Source organism: Lepus europaeus, chromosome 15 (assembly GCF_033115175.1).
Source record: "Lepus europaeus isolate LE1 chromosome 15, mLepTim1.pri, whole genome shotgun sequence".
Lineage (NCBI taxonomy): Eukaryota > Metazoa > Chordata > Mammalia > Lagomorpha > Leporidae > Lepus > Lepus europaeus.
The window spans coordinates 27469008-27488615 of record NC_084841.1 but is presented as its reverse complement, the minus strand read 5'-3'; the positions used below and the strand labels follow the sequence as shown (position 1 = coordinate 27488615).

General features: G+C 45.9%; 1 protein-coding gene across 1 annotated transcript in view; it reads right to left on the bottom strand.

The window, feature by feature from the left end:
- Positions 1–19608, bottom strand: part of RAI14 (retinoic acid induced 14) — a 166389-nt gene that overhangs the window by 125943 nt on the left and 20838 nt on the right. The window contains 1 exon segment of the mRNA XM_062212436.1: positions 10307–10390. Within this exon segment, the coding sequence (XP_062068420.1) occupies positions 10307–10342 (36 nt within the window). The 5' untranslated portion in view covers positions 10343–10390.

The following is a 19608-nucleotide window of genomic DNA, read 5'->3' as shown; positions in this document are numbered from 1 at the left end:
TTCCATAAATTACATGGTGACTGAATACATGAACTCAGAATAACCTAAAGCTAAGCTTATAACACATAATTGTAGGCTGACATCAGCTCCCAACTTTTCAACGGAGGTGTGAGATCATTTCTTGATAGCTCCTATCTGTGTTAAGCAACCCCGAAATTATGACTATAAAATGGTATAATTAAGAGAGTCCTGATTAATCCCTCATCTTACCAGATCAGGTCACTCAAGATATCACTGGATTTCAAGAAAAAAAAAAGGCTTGCCTGATTACCTAATGTCACTAGCTGATAGTGTCCAAAATAGCTTTCATTCCTAACATGGAAAAAGCATTTAACTTCACCTAGAACAACATGCTACACAAGGCTTCCAACCACGGGACAATGCACCCTAGGCAGGTAGTAACCGATAGTCACTTCCAGGGCTAAGTTATCCAAACTGTAGCTGGTCACTACACTTTGGGGACATTTTGACTCACTTTTATCATCTGACTCTCAAATGAGACCCTGTGGAATTTGCCTTTGGATGGGTTCACTGTGCATGGATCCTTCCTCCCTGCGCCTGGAGGTTTCCCTGGTTTCATGGCTGCCAGCCAGAGGCTACGTTTCCCTGCCTCTCTTGCAGCTAGGTAGGGATAAGGACATGTGACAAAGCTCTAATCAGCTCCACAGGAGGGCAATGACTTACATACCTTCAGTGTCACATCTTTTTAAAAGGAAGACGCTAAGAATTGAATGTGGATACCACACTAGAACAGCACTGTCAAACTGAATTATAGTGTAAGGTACGTGCGATTATCACGTTTGCAATGCCTATGTTAACCAAAAAAAGCTAATAGAAACAGGTGAAATAAACTTTATTATATTTAATCCAAAATGTCTGACTACTAGTACTTCAATAAAGTTAAAAATTATCTTAGTATTTTTTTGAGTGTGAAGTCTTTGAAATACAGTGCATATTATATTATTACAGCTCATCTCAATGTGGACTCACCACCTTTCAGTTGCACCAGAGCCACTTGTGGCTGCTGGCTATGCATTGCAGAATGTAGCTCTCAAGGGGAGCAGAGGACTCCACAGGACTTGGGACCCTGGATATCTATGGAGCACAGCAGCCCCACTGGCCCTTTGATCATTTGAAACTTTTATTACAGAAGAAAACAACTTCTTTTGTGATGGAGCCACTGTATTCCAGGGAGTTTTCTTGTAATACGTTACCTTGTACCTAACTAATATGTCCCTTGGGACCTCCTAGAAGGTCCCTGCAGCTTCTCAATTATGAAACAACGTTTCAAAGAATGGAGAGTGGTGAGTTCATGCTGCCATCAAAACCTTTCCAAAAATACAGGCCAAGTCTAAAAAGTTGACAAACATTCTTAGCATTGAGAAATATCTCTCAGAATAAACATATCCAAATATAACATGCGGTCCCTTAGACTTTTAAAGTTTTGGATCTCTACACTTCCCAGCCAACCAGCCACCGGGCTTGCAAGGAAAGAGGAGGGAGCTGGAGACCATCCAACCACTTGACCTCCTAAGAAAATACCAAATAAAAGCCCTTCAGGCAGTGCTGTCCTAAAAAGTATAAGCATTTGTGTTAATGTAATAAACTACTTGAATGATTAACTAATAAAGGTGATCAGAACACAATGACTTTCATATTTAAAGTAGAAGAAGGTATGGGGCCGGTGCCATGGCGCAGTATGTTAATCCTCCACCTGCGGCGTCAGCATCCCATGTGGCGCCGGTTCTAGTGCCGGCTGCTCCTCTTCCAATCCAGCTCTCTGCTGTGGCCCAGGAGGGCAGTAGAAGATGGCCCAGGTCCTTGGGCCCCTGCACCCACGTGGGAGACCAGGAAGAAGCTCCTGACTTTGGATCAGAGCAGCTCCAGCCATTGTGGCCACCTGAGGAGTGAACCAGCGGAGGGAAGACTTTCTCTCTGTCTTTTCCTCTCACTGTCTGTAACTCTATCTCTCAAATAAATTTTTAAAAAAATCATTAAAAAAAAAAAAAAGAAGAGGAAGAAGAAGAAGGTAATCACTCAGACCAAAAGGAAGCCACGGCTAGTCACTGACATTTTTACAGACTCACAGGGTCTTTGGCCAATGCTGACCTCTACTGCCATATGAGGGGTCTTCAGGAAGTTCCTAGAAAATATGCATTATGGAAAAAACTGTGCATGGATTTCAAAAATAGTATGCACTAACATTAATTTACCTTTGACTTCTATTTTCCACTAACTTTTTGAAGTACTCTTGATTAAATGAAAAGAAAAACTTCCAAAGAGCAAAAATCTTTGGGTAGAAACTCCACTGAAAATTTCCACAGGATGATTCAGAAGCAACTTCTGTTTCACTCCTAAGGAGATATCACATAAAGAATTTGTCAAACAAAAAACTAAAGCCATAGTTCAGAATGATTAGGTAATTAATTCAGAATAAAGAGATAAAGAGAGAATGACCCAGATGACTCATTGTTTGGGTAGACTATCAGATTTCTCCAACTTAGGGACCAAGTTCTGGGTTTCATATTGTCTCCAGCTGAAAAGGTGTCAAGTTTAACCAAGAATGACAGACTGGGGTAAGGAGATGTAGTGTGTTTTAGCCAGGTACACAGCTCCAGTTTGGATACAGATGTTTCGTTGGCTCTGCTGGAAGGGCAGAGTAGCATCTGCTGTCTCTCACTACACAGCTGAAATCTGAAATGCATTTGGGTCTTAAGAAACAACCTGAACTTTTCCCCAGACCCCTCGTCACCATGAGGGAAGGGCAGAGATACTGGTGAGCTTTTCCATCAAGAACACGCTTGGGATGATAAAAAATCACTATGTGGGTTCCTTGTAAGCCTAGGGCAGTAGGGCAAGATGAATTTTACGCAATCTGAAGCTTCAGAATTCAGGAATGAGAACACTCCATGTCAGCAGGTGAGCAGAGTAGTTGACAATGCAAGATCTCACATCGAGAAAAAAACCAAGGTCTCAAAGTGTTGGCCATCTATCAGATATTTGACTCTGGCCAAGTTCCTTGCTTTCCCTCAACCTTCATTCCTTCTTCTGTAAAATGCTATTATAACAATGGTCTTCGGTGGCCAGAGCTTTATGATCGTTAAATGACAAAGAGCATCAGAAGGCTTGGCAGAGTGCCTGGCACCTGGTAAGCATCCAGTAGATGACAGCACTTTCTCGAACTACTGTTGCAGAAGGGCAGCGACCGGTGCGTGCTCAGTCTCACGATTCACATTCTGCATAAGGCAGCAGCACACGCTGAAACTGTGCTGCTCCGGCCTCTCTCTAGCAGTGAAAATAGACCCCAGGCTGGAGGGAGTGTGGAGCTGGGGGCTAGGAGTGAGCACGCTCAGAGGGGAGCAGGCAGAGCCACTGCAGAAACAGCCCTAGGATGGAAAGACCTGCAGGGGTGTTGTGGGTTGAGCTGTACCCTCACCAAATCTGTACGTTGAAGTCCTAATGCTCCCTCGCTCAGAATGTGACCTCACTCAGAAACAGGGTTTTTACAGAGGTAATCAAGTTACAGTGAGGTCATCAGCATGAGCCCTAATCCAGTACAAGTGGTATTCTTATAAGAAAGAAATTTGGACAGAGACATGGACAAAAGAACACATTTGGGGGCCGGTGCTGTGGCATAGCAGGTAAAGTTGCCACCTGCAGTGCCAGCATCCCAAATGGGCGCTGTTTCGAGTCCTCGCTGCTCCACTTCTGATCTATCTCTCTGCTATGGCCTGGGAAAGCAGTGGAAGATGACCCAAGTCCTTGTGCCCCCTGCACCAAAATGGGAGACCCAGAATTAGCTCCTGGCTTCAGCACGGCACAGCTCCAGCTGTTGCAGCCAATTAGGGAATGAACCAGCAGGTGAAAGACCCCTTTCTCTCTCTCTCTCTGCCTCTCCTTCTCTCTGTGTGCAACTCTTCCAAATAAATAAATAAATCTTTAAAAAACAAAAAAGAACACATGTGAGGATGAAGGCAGAGCTGGAAAGGATGCACCTAACAACCAAGACATTGTGGCAGCCACCTGTAGAATCTGGGGAAATGCATGGGACAGATTCCCCCCTCACTGCCCTCCTGTGGGACCAACCCTGCTGACCCCCTGAACTCAGACTCCCAGCCTCTACATCGGGAGACAACCCGATCCTGTTGCACTGGCCACCCAGCTGTGGTGCTCTGTATGGCAGCCCAAGGAAACCAGTACCCAGGAAATCGGGCCTTGAGCAGCAGCCCATTTAGAAAACGCTGTCAACACCTGGAAAATGCCCCCACCCAACCCAGACAGACCTTGGCCCTAGAACTCTCCTAGAGCCTCCTGCTTCCACCCGAGGCGCTCATCTCTGATGCATTTTCAAATGATGCATTTGGGGCTTAGATTTTTAAATACTCCCATTTTGAGCTTGCATGGTGGGGGAGAAAAGCTTAAACATCTGTGAAAACTTACTGTAAATGACTAAAAACTCCTTGACAAAACACCTTGGCAGAGAGGTTAATTGTCAGCCTTCATGAGAGCTGTTATCTCAGCAGGCAACAAATTCAAGCCCTTGTCTGCGCAGGATGTGTCTGGTTCCTCCAGAGTCACAGGGCGTGTGCATTTCCTTGGCAAAATAATCAGGCATTCAAGAGCTGCTACATGAATGTACACCATCAATTTCATCTTTCACAGAACCACTCATTTCAAACTGGTTGTTCTGATTTTTTTTTTTAAATAACATGCCCACGGTTTCCCCATTACAATGGAAAACGTAATTGGGAACAAATCTTTCATAAAATTAAACTCACACCCAAAGTAAACCATGAAGCCCTCGATCATATCTGAGCGTCATTTCTTAACAACTTGTTACTAAGATCTTTCAACCTCATTTCCCATCCGTCAGCTTCCACCCATTTTACTCAAGGCACTAAAAATTGGCATTTACAAAGAAATTCCAGAAGCCTGAGCATTTTATTAGCAAAGGGAAATCCCAACTTTTTTGGCCTCATTTCTCATGATGACAGCTCATTTTTCCATGGGGAACCACACACTAGTTGCCGCAAATATTTAAAGAGGTAAAGAAGCCACTTTCAAACTACAGTCATAAAAGATATAAATAATGACGATTTAGCATCATGTGCTTGTTTTATGAGCATAAAAGTCAGTCTATCCATTTAAAAAACTACAATGAAAACTTTATGGGGTCCTCATGGAAACTTCCAGACCATGCTGGGGCACTCTCTTGGGCTCATGAAGTATTACGATTTGTATGTCAGGGGTAATCTTTCTGGAAAGATTTATTTATTTGTTTGATAGGAGGAGAGAGAATCTTCCATCCACTGATTCACTCCCCAAAGGCCAACAATAGCCGAGGCTGGGCCAGGAGCCAGGAACTCCATCTGGGTCTCACACATGGGTAGTGGGAAACCAAGTATTTGGGCTATCGTCTGCTGCCTCCCAAGTGCATTAGCTGGAAGCTGGACTTCAAGCAGAGGTGGGACTCCCATCTCATGCCCTCCAACTGGGGATGCAAACATCCCAAGTGACAGCTTAACCACACGCTGCAGGCTGCCTCTCCCCGTTAGCTTCTCCCACTCTCCAAAACAGCTTCCCCATCCTATCCAGCCTCGAGGCCACAATGAAGGCAGCTCCATAAAGCTCCCCCAATATTTCCATTTCAGAACAACTCATCGCTCTGACAATCTACAGTACTTATCACCAGGACTCACAATTTAATAATTGATTATTTCCTCTCGAGATGTCCTTTAGGATCTACTTTCTGTACAATTCGTATTTTGCCTTAGTTACTTCCCACATATACTTTTTCTCCCCTAGTCACCTAAGTTCAACAGCTTCTTAAAGACAAGAAAACTACACTAGACATTTTTTTCCTTTATCCTCTTTAGTATTTAACTCTAATTGAAGGACTCTTGGCCTGAAGTTACAAATGTGAACTGTGAGATGTCATTGACGATAGAAGTTCTTTAGACCTGGAGGTTATGTGCAGAGCCCCTGACAGATCTAGGGATCAGAACCACTAGACAGTGACGTTGTCTAACCACAGCCCACACAGTCAGGCTCAGTTCCTCCACTGCACTCTGGTTAACCTGCACTGCACGTGCAGCCGGTGCGATTTTAAGTCAGGTGTTCCAGAAAGGCCACTCCAATTAAATCTCCACCTGCATCGCGGGCTCAGCGTAGCAGAGCGAGCTGAAAGTCAGCTCCAGGGAGCTTCTTCAGGCCACTCTCACCCTTTCTACTCTGCCTGGATTTTGTTCTCAATGGCCACACAGCGATCTGCCTGCAGACCTCCCAGACACAGGCTGGCTGAAACGCGATCATGCCAGCCGGTCACCTTTCTTCTCTTTGTGCAAGTGCGAACCTGATCCGCTCTCCTCTTCTGCCTACTCCCCAGAAACACAAAGAGCCCTTTCTTGCATCTTCTCCTCCACACAAAAGCAAGCAGGAAAATTGGACAGCTAATGGCTTAAGGATACCTCTTTGGGGGCAGACACTCGCTTTAGGTCAAGGTTACAGTTTGGCTCATTTAGCTGGATGTAAATATTTGTATGCTTGTTTTCCTTGTAATAAGCAATACAGAGCTATGCATGTACATATACCAAAAAATGCAAACCAAAAGGTGTACACTGAAAAACAAGCCTCCCTCTCTCACTTACCCTCGGTTTCTCTCTTCAAAGGAAACAACTGTTACTGGACTATTTTGCCCTCTGGATGCTGTAAATGATTTGAATGCATTTTTAAAGATTAATTTTCACCGTATTTGAAAGGCAGAGAGAGAGAGAGAAAGATCTTCCATTAATTGGTTCACTCCCTCAATGTCCACTCTGGGCCAGGCAAAAGTCAGGAAGCTAGAACTTCATGCAAGTCTCCCACGTGGGTGGCAGGGACCCAAACACTCGAGCCATCATCTGCTGCTTCCCAGGGCATGCCTCAGCAAGGAGCTGGATGGGAAATGGAATAGCTGGGACTAAAACCAAACACCTCGATATGGGATGCTCTGTGCTATTTCAGGTAGCAACTGCTGTGCCAGACACTCATCTCTGAGTCCCGTTTGGTTTTTGCTTGCCAAGATACTTGCTTTTGATTACCTTTTATGTTTGATTAACATGTAATAATCAGGCATGGGGCCCAGTGTAACAGTTCACCCCATGCAGACAGCGTAATGGGCATTTCCATCTTCTTACCATTTCTTTGTCATGTTTTGAGGCTCCTTGATTCTGGTTCTTCATAAAACACATGGGTTACTGTGAACTACCGTCGCCCCACTGCTGGGGAACCCGGGAACTTGCTCCTTCCATCTATGTTTTGGTACCCACCATCCAACCTCCCTCTGTTTCCTCCCTTCTAGCAATCACTAATGAAGTTCAAACTTTACTGCAGGTTTCTGTCTAGGAGAAAGGAATTAATATTTGGCACACCTCTGCGGAGCGCCAGGCCCTGACATGTGTGCCTGACATCCCTTAGCTCATGTAACCTTCAGTGCAACCCCAGGAGGCCAATATCATCACCCCCTCCATGTCTCAGTGAGGAGCCACAGGCTGAGAAGAGGGAGAGAGCTGTCCAAGTCCAAACTCACTCACCCAAGCGGCTTCCTAGACTCTCCACCCTGAACTCCTCTTTTTGGAAACACGGGCTCTGCAATCAGACAGCCCTGCCCCCAGCCCCAAACTGTTTCTACCCCTTAGAGCTCTAAGACCCCAGACCAAGTTCCAGCAGCTTCCGGAGGCCTCCGTTGTGTCATCGGTAAAGTGAGCTTAATGATAAAACCTACCACGTAAGGTCTGTGGCGGGATGAAATGAATTTCCCAGGAAGAGCATGGCACAGCACCTGGGAGAGCTATGACCATTATCACAGGCTACTGAACAACTGGGGCTCAAAATGGTTTTCTGGGCTTATCTTTTTTTTGTTTTGTTTTGTTTTGTTTTGTTTTTTTTGCATTTATTCCCTCTGTTGAGCTGCATAGTGTCATGGCTTGGGGGAACAGTCTGGGATGGACTTGGGGAGTCAGCTGAGATCACCTGGCGTCACCACGCCAATTTCCTCTGCTCTCCTCCCTCGGGGACATTCCTCTAGCATTTCTTCTTTTCTTTAGCACTAACTGCCAACATCATGGCCTTTCCTGCGGCCAAATCCCAGAAGCTTTTTCACGGGTGTTATTACTGAGATTTTTTTAACTTTTATTTAATAAATATAAATTTCCAAAGTACAGTTTATGGACTACAATGGCTTTCCCCCCACCATAACTTCCCTCCCACCCGCAACCCTCCCATCTCCCGCTCCCTCTCCCATTCCATTCGCATCAAGATTCATTTTCAATTATCTTTATATACAGAAGATCAGTTTAGTATAAATTAAGTAAAGATTTCAACAGTTTGTACCCACACCAAAAGACAAAGTGTAAATGGACATTAGGAGAAACAGTGACTTGATGATCAGCCCTTGTCCTGACTGTTGATGAACAACATAATACTTTATCCCTTTTAGTATTTTTTTTGTCCTATTTAATACTATTGGTTGAACTCTGTAATTAACACACAATTATTCTTAGGTGTTGAAATTTAACTGAAAAGTGATCTCTGTTAAATATAAGAGTGGGAATAAGAGAGGGAGGAGATGTACAATTTGGGAGGTTTTTTAAATCATGAAAATAGTATAATTTTTATCTAAAGACTAAGATTCCAGCCACACCCTCCCTACCACTCCCAGGTTTTAATTTGTAAACCAAAAGTTCACATGCCTATCAGTCCCCTGGCCCTGTTCCTATATCAGGGAACTCCAGACTGGCAGACACACTTTTGCTAACATCATCTTGGCTTGTATAAGAGGAAGCCACGAAAGTTCCCATGGAATGGAGAAAGACACTTGGCAACCTGGTCACGCCATTTACAACCTCTTCTCTGCTGAACCGAGCACCAGCGTCCAAGGCTTTTTCTCCCTTAACTGAAAGCCAACGGAGATGAGAGGGGACTCTGAACGACCCATGGGAGATGCAATCACAGGGTGACTTTGGTGTAAAACATTTTGAAATCCACACATAGCTTTTACTACTACATATTTTCCACACATTTTTAAGGACCTGTAGGTAGACTGGGGTATACAGCCAGCCAGCAGCTGCGCAGAGGAGGTTCCTGACACGTGAGCAAAGTGCAGAGGCAGGAAGTAAATGCTACAGTAGTTGCTCCAGCTAATCCCATGACTTTGGCCAAAGCAGGTCATAGTCTGAATTTCCCTAGTGAGCGAGAAGGTGAAACCACCTTTTTCGTAAGAACTCTTTTTCGAGTTCTTTCTTGACGTGAGCCAGTGATTTGCAATCATTCTAGAAGCATCTCATCTGGCCTGCCCCTTATCAGGGCAGTAAGTTACATGTCACGGCAGGGCCTTGGGAGATAAGCTTCGGCCCAGAGTAAGCGTGCATATGACACGCTGGCCCTGGAAAATGCAGCCTCCATGTAGTACAGATATGCAGTTGTGCCAAACAGAATGCACAGCAAGGCAATCAAAGCCAAGTTCACCTTCCCTGCCCACTGTCAAACGAGAGCGGGGCAAGCCCATCTTGTGGGTGACAACTCCGGGCTTCCCTCTCACGCCCTGCTATAAATCTCTCCCATTCAGCAACTGTGCTGATGCACCTGGAATGCAGCTCGTATGAAACCAGGGCCCCAGCAGGGTTTCTGGGACGACCTTCTGTTAAAACATCATGTGTGTAAGCGTCCTGTTGTGTTATTTCTCTGCATTTTCTCCTATGGGAGACTTTGTTCCCTAATTCTGACACCATAACCGTTTCCTCCCACCCAAAGTCTTTTGTCATGGATCATAAGTCAGAACCCCAGGAATTCAGGGGGAGCAGATGTTCAGCCAGCAGTAGGTGTTGTTATTACACCACAAAGCCTTACCAGGGACTGAAGCACGGTTCCTCCAGCCAGCGGCACGGTTAGAACCGTGCTGACTCCTTAACCACCCCATGAACCCGGCTGCTTCTACAGACGACATTCAGAATCCAGCTTCTGACAACTTAGAAGTGCTGATGTTTGTACCGATTCTTTCCTTTAAGATGTTGGATTCGACTGTTCTTTTCCCTACAAGGCCCAGACACCACATTTTTTTTTTTTTTCTTTAAATGTCATTTTTGAAAGCTACATACACGAACAGCAAGGAACCGAGAGCATGCCACTCACAGAATCCACCCGAGCCGGGGCCCAGGGTACTTCTGCTGCCTGTAGTTGATTAACCCAGCGCCTTATCAAGGTAGGAGTGGGGACTGTGTGCGCAGCTCGGGAGAGGTGGAGCAGGCAGACTGAGTCACCGCGTACTTACATCACTCTTCCTGAACTTGGCCTTCAGGCTCTTCATGTTTAGTCCATTCAGCCTTCCAAAGCTCTAGAGCAGATTTTTCAACACCTAAGCAGAGAGAGAGGGAGAGAGAGAAGGAATGTAGATTTCCAGATAAACACTACAGGGGATTTCTCCTGGTTGGATAGCGCAGGCAAGTTGGTCAGGCTTAACAGGAGCAGAAAAGAACATGCGATGTCCACTCATGATAGACTCCCTAGCACCTTCTGACATGTTCAGCTTAACAAAAAAACCTTATCATTTATCTTAATTGACAAAAATTATATACGAGCATTGTATACAACACATTCTGAAAAATACCAACACTTTGGGATGACTAGATCACGCTAACACATCCATTACCCCACACACTTCCCATCTCATAGTGTGGACTAAAATCTACTCCCTTGGCAATTTTCAAGTACACAACACCCTGTGCATAAACTGTAGTCTCCATGGGATACAGCAGATCTCTTGAGCTTAACTCCTCTTGTCCAAGTCAAATGTTGTATCCTTCACCCAACATGTCCCCAGTCCCCTGTCACCCCCAGTATGGTCACTCGCATGGTACTCTTTACTTCTGTGAGCGACACGCTTTTAGATTCCACAAATAAGTGAGTTCCCAGACACTAAAGTAGCACAAATGACGGAGCGAGTGTCGCTGTACACACCACGGTCTCCGTATGCAGAAACGACTCTTCTGCACAGCCCTATTTGCTGCCATAGGGCTGCAATCATGAAGAAAGATCAGGAATTCGGTTCATATTCGGGATGCCATTCATTCCCTATTTATTTTTCTTAGCGCTTGTTTTCCCTCTCCTTCCCTCAACGCACAGGGCAGTTGAGTGAAAAATGCCAGAAACAACAAAATCCGCCTCATCAAACAGCTCCTTCCTCAGGGAATCACTCTAGACAAATCAAGCGTCTCCGGGTCCTTACGGGACCCAGCAATGCCGAGCTGGAGCTGGAAGCGTGTTAAGCAATAACCCCATGTAGGATGAGTCTGTGAGTCTCCAGAAATTGAATTTAATTTCTTTTGAGTAAGTGCAAGAGGACTCCATAAAGTTCATGGAAAATGCTTATTATGGAGCAACTACAGATGGATTGAAATACTTTTTTGCTCCAAACTAAGGTTATCTTTTAATTCCATTTTTCTGTGATTTTGTTGAAGTCCCCCTGAATAGACGGACTTTATTCAGGGAAATTTCCTTTGGATTCTGCAAGGTCCCTGTCACCGTCAAAAGTCAGGATAGTGATCTAGTATAAGCACTTCATTTTCCAGAGGGAAAACAGAGCCTCAGAGAGGTTAGGAAACTTGCCTGCAGCCACAAGTCCTGTTTATACTGGAATTCAGAACAAGGTTTCAAAGCCTGATGGGCAGTTGTGTGTATTTTCCTCTGCCCTATACAGATTTATAACTATAACCGAAACATTGAATCCTATGCGAAAATATGGTACGATCTTTCAACCTGCAAATGCACAAAGTATGGGATGTTTTAAAATTTATATATATGTATATATTTAAAGATTTATTTAAAGGCAGAGATACAGAAAGAGTGAGAAACAGAGAGATCTTCCAGCTGCTGGTTCACCCCCCAAATGGCCACCAACAGCCAGGGCTGGGCCAGGCTAAAGCCAGGAGCCTGGAGCTTCTTCCAGGTTTCCTACATGGGTGCAGGGGGTCCAAGCACTTGGGCCATCTTCTACTGCCTTTCCCAGGTACATTAGCAGGGAGTTAGGTCGGAAGTGGAGTAACCAGAACATGAACCAAAGGCCTCATAAAATCTGAAATTTTTTGCATGTATATAAAAAAATTAAAGAGCATTTAAGTAAAAAAGGCAGACAATCTACAGGAAAGTTCTCAGCACATAGTAAACATTCAATAAACTTGCAGATGCACCTGACAGAAAGTGAGTAGCATCCCAGTTGAGAACTAAGGACTCACAGTCAAATGTTTACCAGAGTGAACCAAAGCCCTTCAACAGCATCACATGCTGCTTCACGTCCCGATCATTCTGGATAAAACTCATTTGAAGGGAGCAGGGGCTAGAAACACTGCCAAGTGAAGGAGGGAGGCAGGCAACCGGATGGCCTTGTCACTGCCTCAGCAAGTCACCCAGCGATTACATCCGCTGCCATTAAGCAGGGCTCTCGGATGAATGGCGTGAAAAGCCAGTCATCAGGCAACACTTCAATAGCATTCATCTGGAGGCCACCAGTTACTGTGGCCTCTGTGGTCCCTTTCAATCTTCCCAGCCTTGGTAGCAGTGACAGAATGCATGTTGCCTTAGCAACCGTACACATTGCAATTACACATTGTTAATTGCTAAGCATTTAAATCAGAGACTGCTGGGCTGTTACCTGCACAGCAAGTATAAACGCCCAGGCAGTGTTTCTCAAAGTCAGCCCCTAATTCATCTGCATCAGTAGAGCGGGAGACAATTTGTTGAATGCAGACTCCTGGTCCCTTCCAAGGGAAACTGCATCACAAATGGCACGGCCAGGAACCTCCTTGGTTGAATCTTTGGCACACAGAAGTCTGAGAACTAGAACTGAGGTAGACGAGACAAGGGACACATTTGTCCAAGTTGGTCAGCTTTATACAGCAGCACTTTTCCATGTCAAGACAAATCACCTTTTGATGAACTGGAGGAGAAATGATGAGAATCGGGTGTTCCCAAACTGTGATTGGCCCACGGTTTCAACACCAGCTATTGCTGGGAAATGAAACACTTCCTTTAATTCCTGCCACCCTCTGCTGGAAGCTTCACCAACCAACCAAAGAACCCAGGTCAGTAAGGCAGGAAAGGGCGAAAAGAGCATCTGAGGCTTGGACAGCCCACAAGCTGCAGCCCACCAAGGCAGAACCTCACTCCTTGATTCACACAGCACTAGGTCTTAGGCAACACCGAGTAACTAAGGTTTCTGTTTGAGGTCATGGGGAACTGAATGCATGTTGTGTTTTGTGCGTGTTCGTTTTTGGTTTTGGATTGCCTTCCTTCTTTCCCTCTTCCTTTCTTCCTTCTTAGCTCAGCATGGAGAGAAGTATACGTATGCTTATTTGAAGAGGATTAAATCAAGGAATGAATTCCCAGTGCTCCCAGGAGAACATATTAGTGCTAAATGAGTGTCTTCCTGGAATCTACAGCTGTGGGTGTGTGATAGCTGGGTGGTCCATGGGCATAACTCCACGATGATAGTGAGAGATGTCAAGGGAAAAGAAGTTCCTATGAAATAGTAACTCTAGAAACAGTAACCATAGCTGGGAGTAATTAAAGTTATTAATAGATCGCTGCTTTCCCGGTATTTGTACACGGATCTCACACCTGGACGCCATGGCTAGTGGGAAGTAACCGGGTCCTGGAAAAATGCCAGGCACCCTCTGTTCCACCAACCTCTTCTTCCTGAAGATGATTCATGAGTATATCAGGGACTTGTCTTCCTTGGGTTGGGGGGGATCTTCCAGCTCCAATTCCTAATCCTAAACTTGCAAAACCCAGACTGTGCTACAGCCTATGCTGGGTAAAGTGGCCTCCGCCAGCGAAGTGAGGCTACACTAATGGCATCACTTAGAAAAGCCACTTAGGATGCTCATTTCAAAACAAACTGCAGTAAAGCTGAACTGGCGGTAGGGTAGCCTGATTCAGGTGTGTACAAAAAGGGATCACGCATGGATGGAAAAAGTTATCTGAACCGAGTTCTACCATTGTGGCAATATAAAGCATGCCTACTCACTGAACAGAAATTGATTGACTACTACCTGCTCACTTCAGAACAAGTGGGGCTGGCACTGTGGCTTAGTAGGTTAAGCCTAGGCCTGTGGCGCCAGCATCCCATATGGGTGCTGGGTAAAGTTCCAGCTGCTCCACTTCCATTCCAGCTCCCTGCTAATCAGCTGGGCAAGCAGCAGCAGACGGCCCGAGCGGTTGGGCCCCTGCACCCACATGGGAGACCCCCAAGAAGCTCCTGACTTCTGGCTTCAGATCCGCCCAGCTCCGGGCATTGCAGCCATTTGAGGAGTGAACCACAGGATGGAAGGTCTCTCTGTCTGTAACTCTGCCTCTCAGATAAACAAATAAATAAATTTTAAAAAAATTTTCAAAGCACGTAACAGAAATGTAGCATCCATCACTAACTGCCGATCATTGCACCTGACGCCATCAAGATGACGCATGAGGACAGGGCAGGCAGACATGCATGCCTGTGCTCTCACTGGAAAGACCAGAGGCAATACACAAGACTCATTCATTCATTTTTCTCTTTAAATAATGCAACTCTCCATCACAGCTTTACGTGACATACCCTCATCTAATGCTCATTTCAATCTAAGAAACCTTTGGTATGGCCGGCGCCATGCCTTAACAGGCTAATCCTCCGCCTTGCGGCGCCGGCACACTGGGTTCTAGTCCCGGTTGGGGCGCCAGATTCTATCCCGGTTGCCCCTCTTCCAGGCCAGCTCTCTGCTGTGGCCAGGGAGTGCAGTGGAGGATGGCCCAAGTCCTTGGGCCCTGCACCCGCATGGGAGACCAGGAGAAGCGCCTGGCTCCTGGCTTCGGATCAGCATGATGCACCGGCCGCAGCGGCCATTGGAGGGTGAACCAACGGCAAAAAGGAAGACCTTTCTCTCTGTCTCTCTCTCTCTCACTATCCACTCTGCCTGTCAAAAAAAAAAAAAAAAAAAAAAAAGAAAGAAAAAAAAAAAAGAAAGAAAAGAAACCTTTGGTATTAGCCTACAGAGCTCTACCACATAGACTTTCTGAAACATTAGAAAAACAACAATGGAGAAAGGGTTTCCTTTGGGGGCGGTGAAAATGGTCTGCGATTGATGGGCGCACAGTCTGTGAGCACACTAAACCATCCAGCTGTCCTCCTTAGGGGAGGAAAGGTGTGCACTCAGAGCTTAACAAAGCCATCGAATTTAAAAAATAACTTCCTCAGCTCCACTTCTTTATCCAGCTCTGAGAGTTAGGAAAATTCTAGGCTAGAAACCTCAAAACTCATTTTAAACGAACTTCAAAGGAACAAAGGTTAAGAAGAAATGCCCTTAAGCTTCTAAAATGCAGTTTCTATATTAGGCTATTTCTCCCCACAACCACCACTGATGTGAAGTGGTTAGAAAGAAGCGGTCCCTCCCTTCCATCTCTTTTTTTTTTTTTTTTTTTTAAGATTTCATGTATTTTTATTTGAGAGGTAGAGTTACAGACAGTGAGAGATCAGTCTTCCCTCATTGGTTCACTCCCCAGATGGCTGCTGCAATGGCCAGTGCTGCGCCGATCCGAAGCCAGGGGACAGGTGCTTCCACCCAGTCTCCCATGCAGGTACAGGGGCCCAAGGACCTGGGCCATCCTCCACTGCTTTCCCAGGCCACAGCAGAGAGCTGGACTGGAAGAGGAGCAGCCGGGACTAGAAAAACCAGTGCCCATATGGGATGCCGGCACCACAGGTGGAGGATTAACCTACTGCACCACAGTGCTACCCCCCCTTCCATCTTGAAACAACACCTCCTCCTACTCACCACACCACCCTGTCACACGACCCAGGACCATCCTGGAAGGCAGCGATGAAACAAGATGGGCACAGGAGGTGCCTCTTGGAGCATCACCCATGTGTCCTGTCACCAGACATACACTCTGGAAACCCAGCAGGTTTTGTTTGCTTGCTTGCTTTTTGAAATGCCCCACCTGATTCTGAGGTTCAACTAGAAGGGAGAACCTCTGTCCTAGACTGACACCATACCTATAGTTTACATTTTCATTTAAAAATAATCTAGAAACACTAAGCAAGTAAGTATGACCAACATTTCTGAGCCTTAACTGTGTTAGAATCTTTCACAGGACTGGAAGTGAAGAAAGCAGTGTGTGACCAGAGTGCTCTACACTCTAATTCCAGGAAAGCAATTAGCTGGTTCCCGAGGCCATTAAGGAACAACATTAACTCACAGGCAGACAGTAGCTGTACGCACCTACACCTTTTCCCTAAATTGCAAGAATACAAGAGCATCCACGAAACCATACCTCAAGTTTCAAAGGCAGTAGTTTAAAACAATTTCCTCTAAATTGCTCCAGAATTAGAGAAGTAAATAACAATGTTCTTGAGCTAAATGCGTCCATCATGAAATACAGGGACACACTAACGTGCTCACCCAGACAGGTTTGGGGATTTTTCTCTCCCATCGTTGAAAAAAGTGCTGAACAGGTGTAAGGATAATCCCTTTCTCCTTATCAGCATCCACCTCGCCTCCCTTCACGGTCTCAGTTGTTTCCTCCAAGAATGTCAGTGCAGCACAGGGGAAATTTCAACCAAAAGCTGTATAAACATTCAAGTCTCTCAATCTAGCAACACACACACACTCTCCCCAGGCCCACCTGAAGGACCACGTCCCTAACAACACAGCACCTCCTGGCAGGTAGAAGCCACTTCAAGTCTCCGGCTCTCCTGCGTGGCTGTGCCTTGGGTTGCGTCACTGCTTCTGGAATCACAGGCACAAAATGGGAAGCAGAGCCCAGTGGATACCGCTCACGCTTCCTGATATATTCCATCTACCACAGGTTTGTCCTGAACCTTTGTAAGACAGAATTCAAATCACCTATGTGGACATTTCATTTATAGGAACTGTGCTGTGGACGACTCAAAACTGACCAGGGTGCAAAGTAGAGGATGATTAAGAAAAAAAAAATTATGATAAGGTGTTGAACACTGCAGGAATTCAAGAATGGATGCTCTTTACGACTGGAAAAATCAAGAGAAATCTTTGTAATAGAAGCAAAGTAGTAACTAGCCTTAGAGGAAACAGAATTTGGGCAAGCTGAGGAGGAGAGGGCATCTCACCCACCTCTCCCACAAGATGGGGCACTCCTTTTTTTATTTTCCAGGCCAGGGCCAGACAACTGTCTGGCAAAGGTCATACATAGGTCCAATCTCTCCAAGCAGTTTTATGAGCTTCTCTCATGAGACTGAGTAGGTGTGATGGGAATCATTGCATAGTTCTGTCCAGAAAAAGATCTTACCCCAATCCGACCTCAGATAAGAGTGAGGATTTCAAGAATCCTGTTACTCATTTTCATTAAATCTGAAATTTTACATCTCAGATCGACCACTTACTCAGGAAGAGAAGGTTAGCAGGGCAGGATATACACTTGCTTCTAGTACTCAGGCCCTGGCCATTGGCGTATAATCCACACACATGTCATGGATGAACAGCAGGACAGAGAGAGGGGCTTAGGTACCTTAAGACCTTACCCTTAAATGTGGCAAGGCTCTCTCCAGCCCAAGTGGTAGGCTAAGAGAGCTTCATTGGGAATTGTGTAGACACAGCACAACCATCAGGTTTCACCATCTATATTTTATTATTTTTTAAAGACTTATTTTATTTGAAAGGCAGAGTTACAGAGAGAGAGAGATTCCATCCATTGGTTCACTACCCAAGTGGCTGCAACAGCCGGGAAACTGAAGCCAAAAGCCAGGAGCTTCATCCTCGTCTCCCATGTGGGTGCAAGGGCCATCTTCCATGGCTTTTCCAGGCACATTAGCAGGGACCTGGATTAGAAGTGGAACAGCTGGGACTCAAACTGCTGCCCATATCTTATGCCAGCAATTCAGGTGGTGGCTTAACCCGTTATAGCACAATGCTGGCCCCCACCATGCACATTTGAAAGCACTAACTTCTTTTTTAAGATTTACTTATTTATTTGAAAGGTAGAGTTACAGGAGGCAGAGGCAGAGGCCAAAGCAGAGAGAGAGAGAGAGAGATCCTCCATCTGCTGGTTCACTTCCCAAATGGCTGCAATGGCTGGAGCTGTGCCGATCCAAAGCCAGAAGCCAGGAGTTTCTTCTGGGCCTCCCACGTGGGAATAGGGGCCCAAGGACTTGGGCCATCTTCTACTGTTTTCCCAGGCCATAGCAGAGAGCTGGGTTGGAAGTGGAGCAACTGGGTCTCAAACTGGATAACGGCGCTGCAGGCGGCAGCTTTACCTGCTATGCCACAGTGCCAGCCCCGCACTAACTTCCTTTTTAAAAGTCCATTTGGCTATAAACTTCCTAACAGGTTGGCCCACCTTTTTCGTTCCTGCCTGCCCGTTTCCCTTCCACTGCCATACTCTATTTATGCAGCTCTTCCTAACCACACACGAAGCCTTGCCAAAGGACCCCATCATTTTGAATAATGGAATGACAGACTTCAAAGAGAGTTCTAGATCATCCTAGGCCTCTGGACGCAAGTTTTTAAGACAGATTTTTTTTTTTTTTTTTGACAGGCAGAGTCGGACAGTGAGAGAGCGAGACAGAGAGAAAGGTCTTCCTTCCATTGGTTCACCCCCTCAAACGGCCACTACAGCCGGCACTGCACCGATCCAAAGCCAGGAGCCGGGTGCTTCCTCCTGGTCTCCCATGGGGTGCAGGGCCCAAGCACTTGGGCCATCCTCCACTGCCTTCCAGGACCACAGCAGAGAGCTGGACTGGAAGAGGAGCAAGCAGGACAGAATCCGGCGCCCCAACCGGGACTAGAACTCAGGGTGCCAGCACCGCAGGTGGAGGATTAGCCAAGTGAGCTGCCGTGCCGGCCCTAGGTCAGATTCTAACAGCCCGACTCTGGAGGGAGCTGTCGGGTAAGCCCCAAATTCCTTGCAAAACCACATGCCTGTTGTTACTGCATGTGAGACGCCATTCCTTCTGGTCAGGAAGCTCCTCAACAAAGAAAAAGTCCATCCTAGATGGGGCCAAGATTCCACCACTGACCTCAGTCTTCCTAGTCAACACTGAGCAAAAGCGCCCTACTACGGAACGAGTCAGTGATAAAAGAATGGCTGGGCACTAAGTGTTAAAATCAGAAGCACAAAGATGCAACAGTCACTTCATTCCAAAGCAAGTGGCCAAGCACACAAGTTTCCAAGGATTTAGTCGAAAACTGGTAACAGGATTCTTGAAGCAACCTGTTACATCCACGGTCTAAAAGGATCAGCGTGCACACAGAATGGGGGAGAACTTTTTTTCGGGGAGAATTATGCAATGAATCCCACCAAATCTAATCAACCTCATGAGAGAGGCTTATAATACTATTAGGACAGATTAGACAGGTGTCTGATCCACTTGGGAAACCTAAGGTGGAAGAGAGAAACTGCTCTATGCTGCTGTGTGGAGATGAACCCAAGTGCTGGAGTTTATTTGTGCCTAGACGTGTGTTTTCTAGGACCAGATGTAGACAACTCATGACACAGGGCGGCAAGTTGTCTTGGATCCTGCAGGGTAGGACAGATTAGAAGCACGAAGGGAGCAGAGAAACCTATACCCTG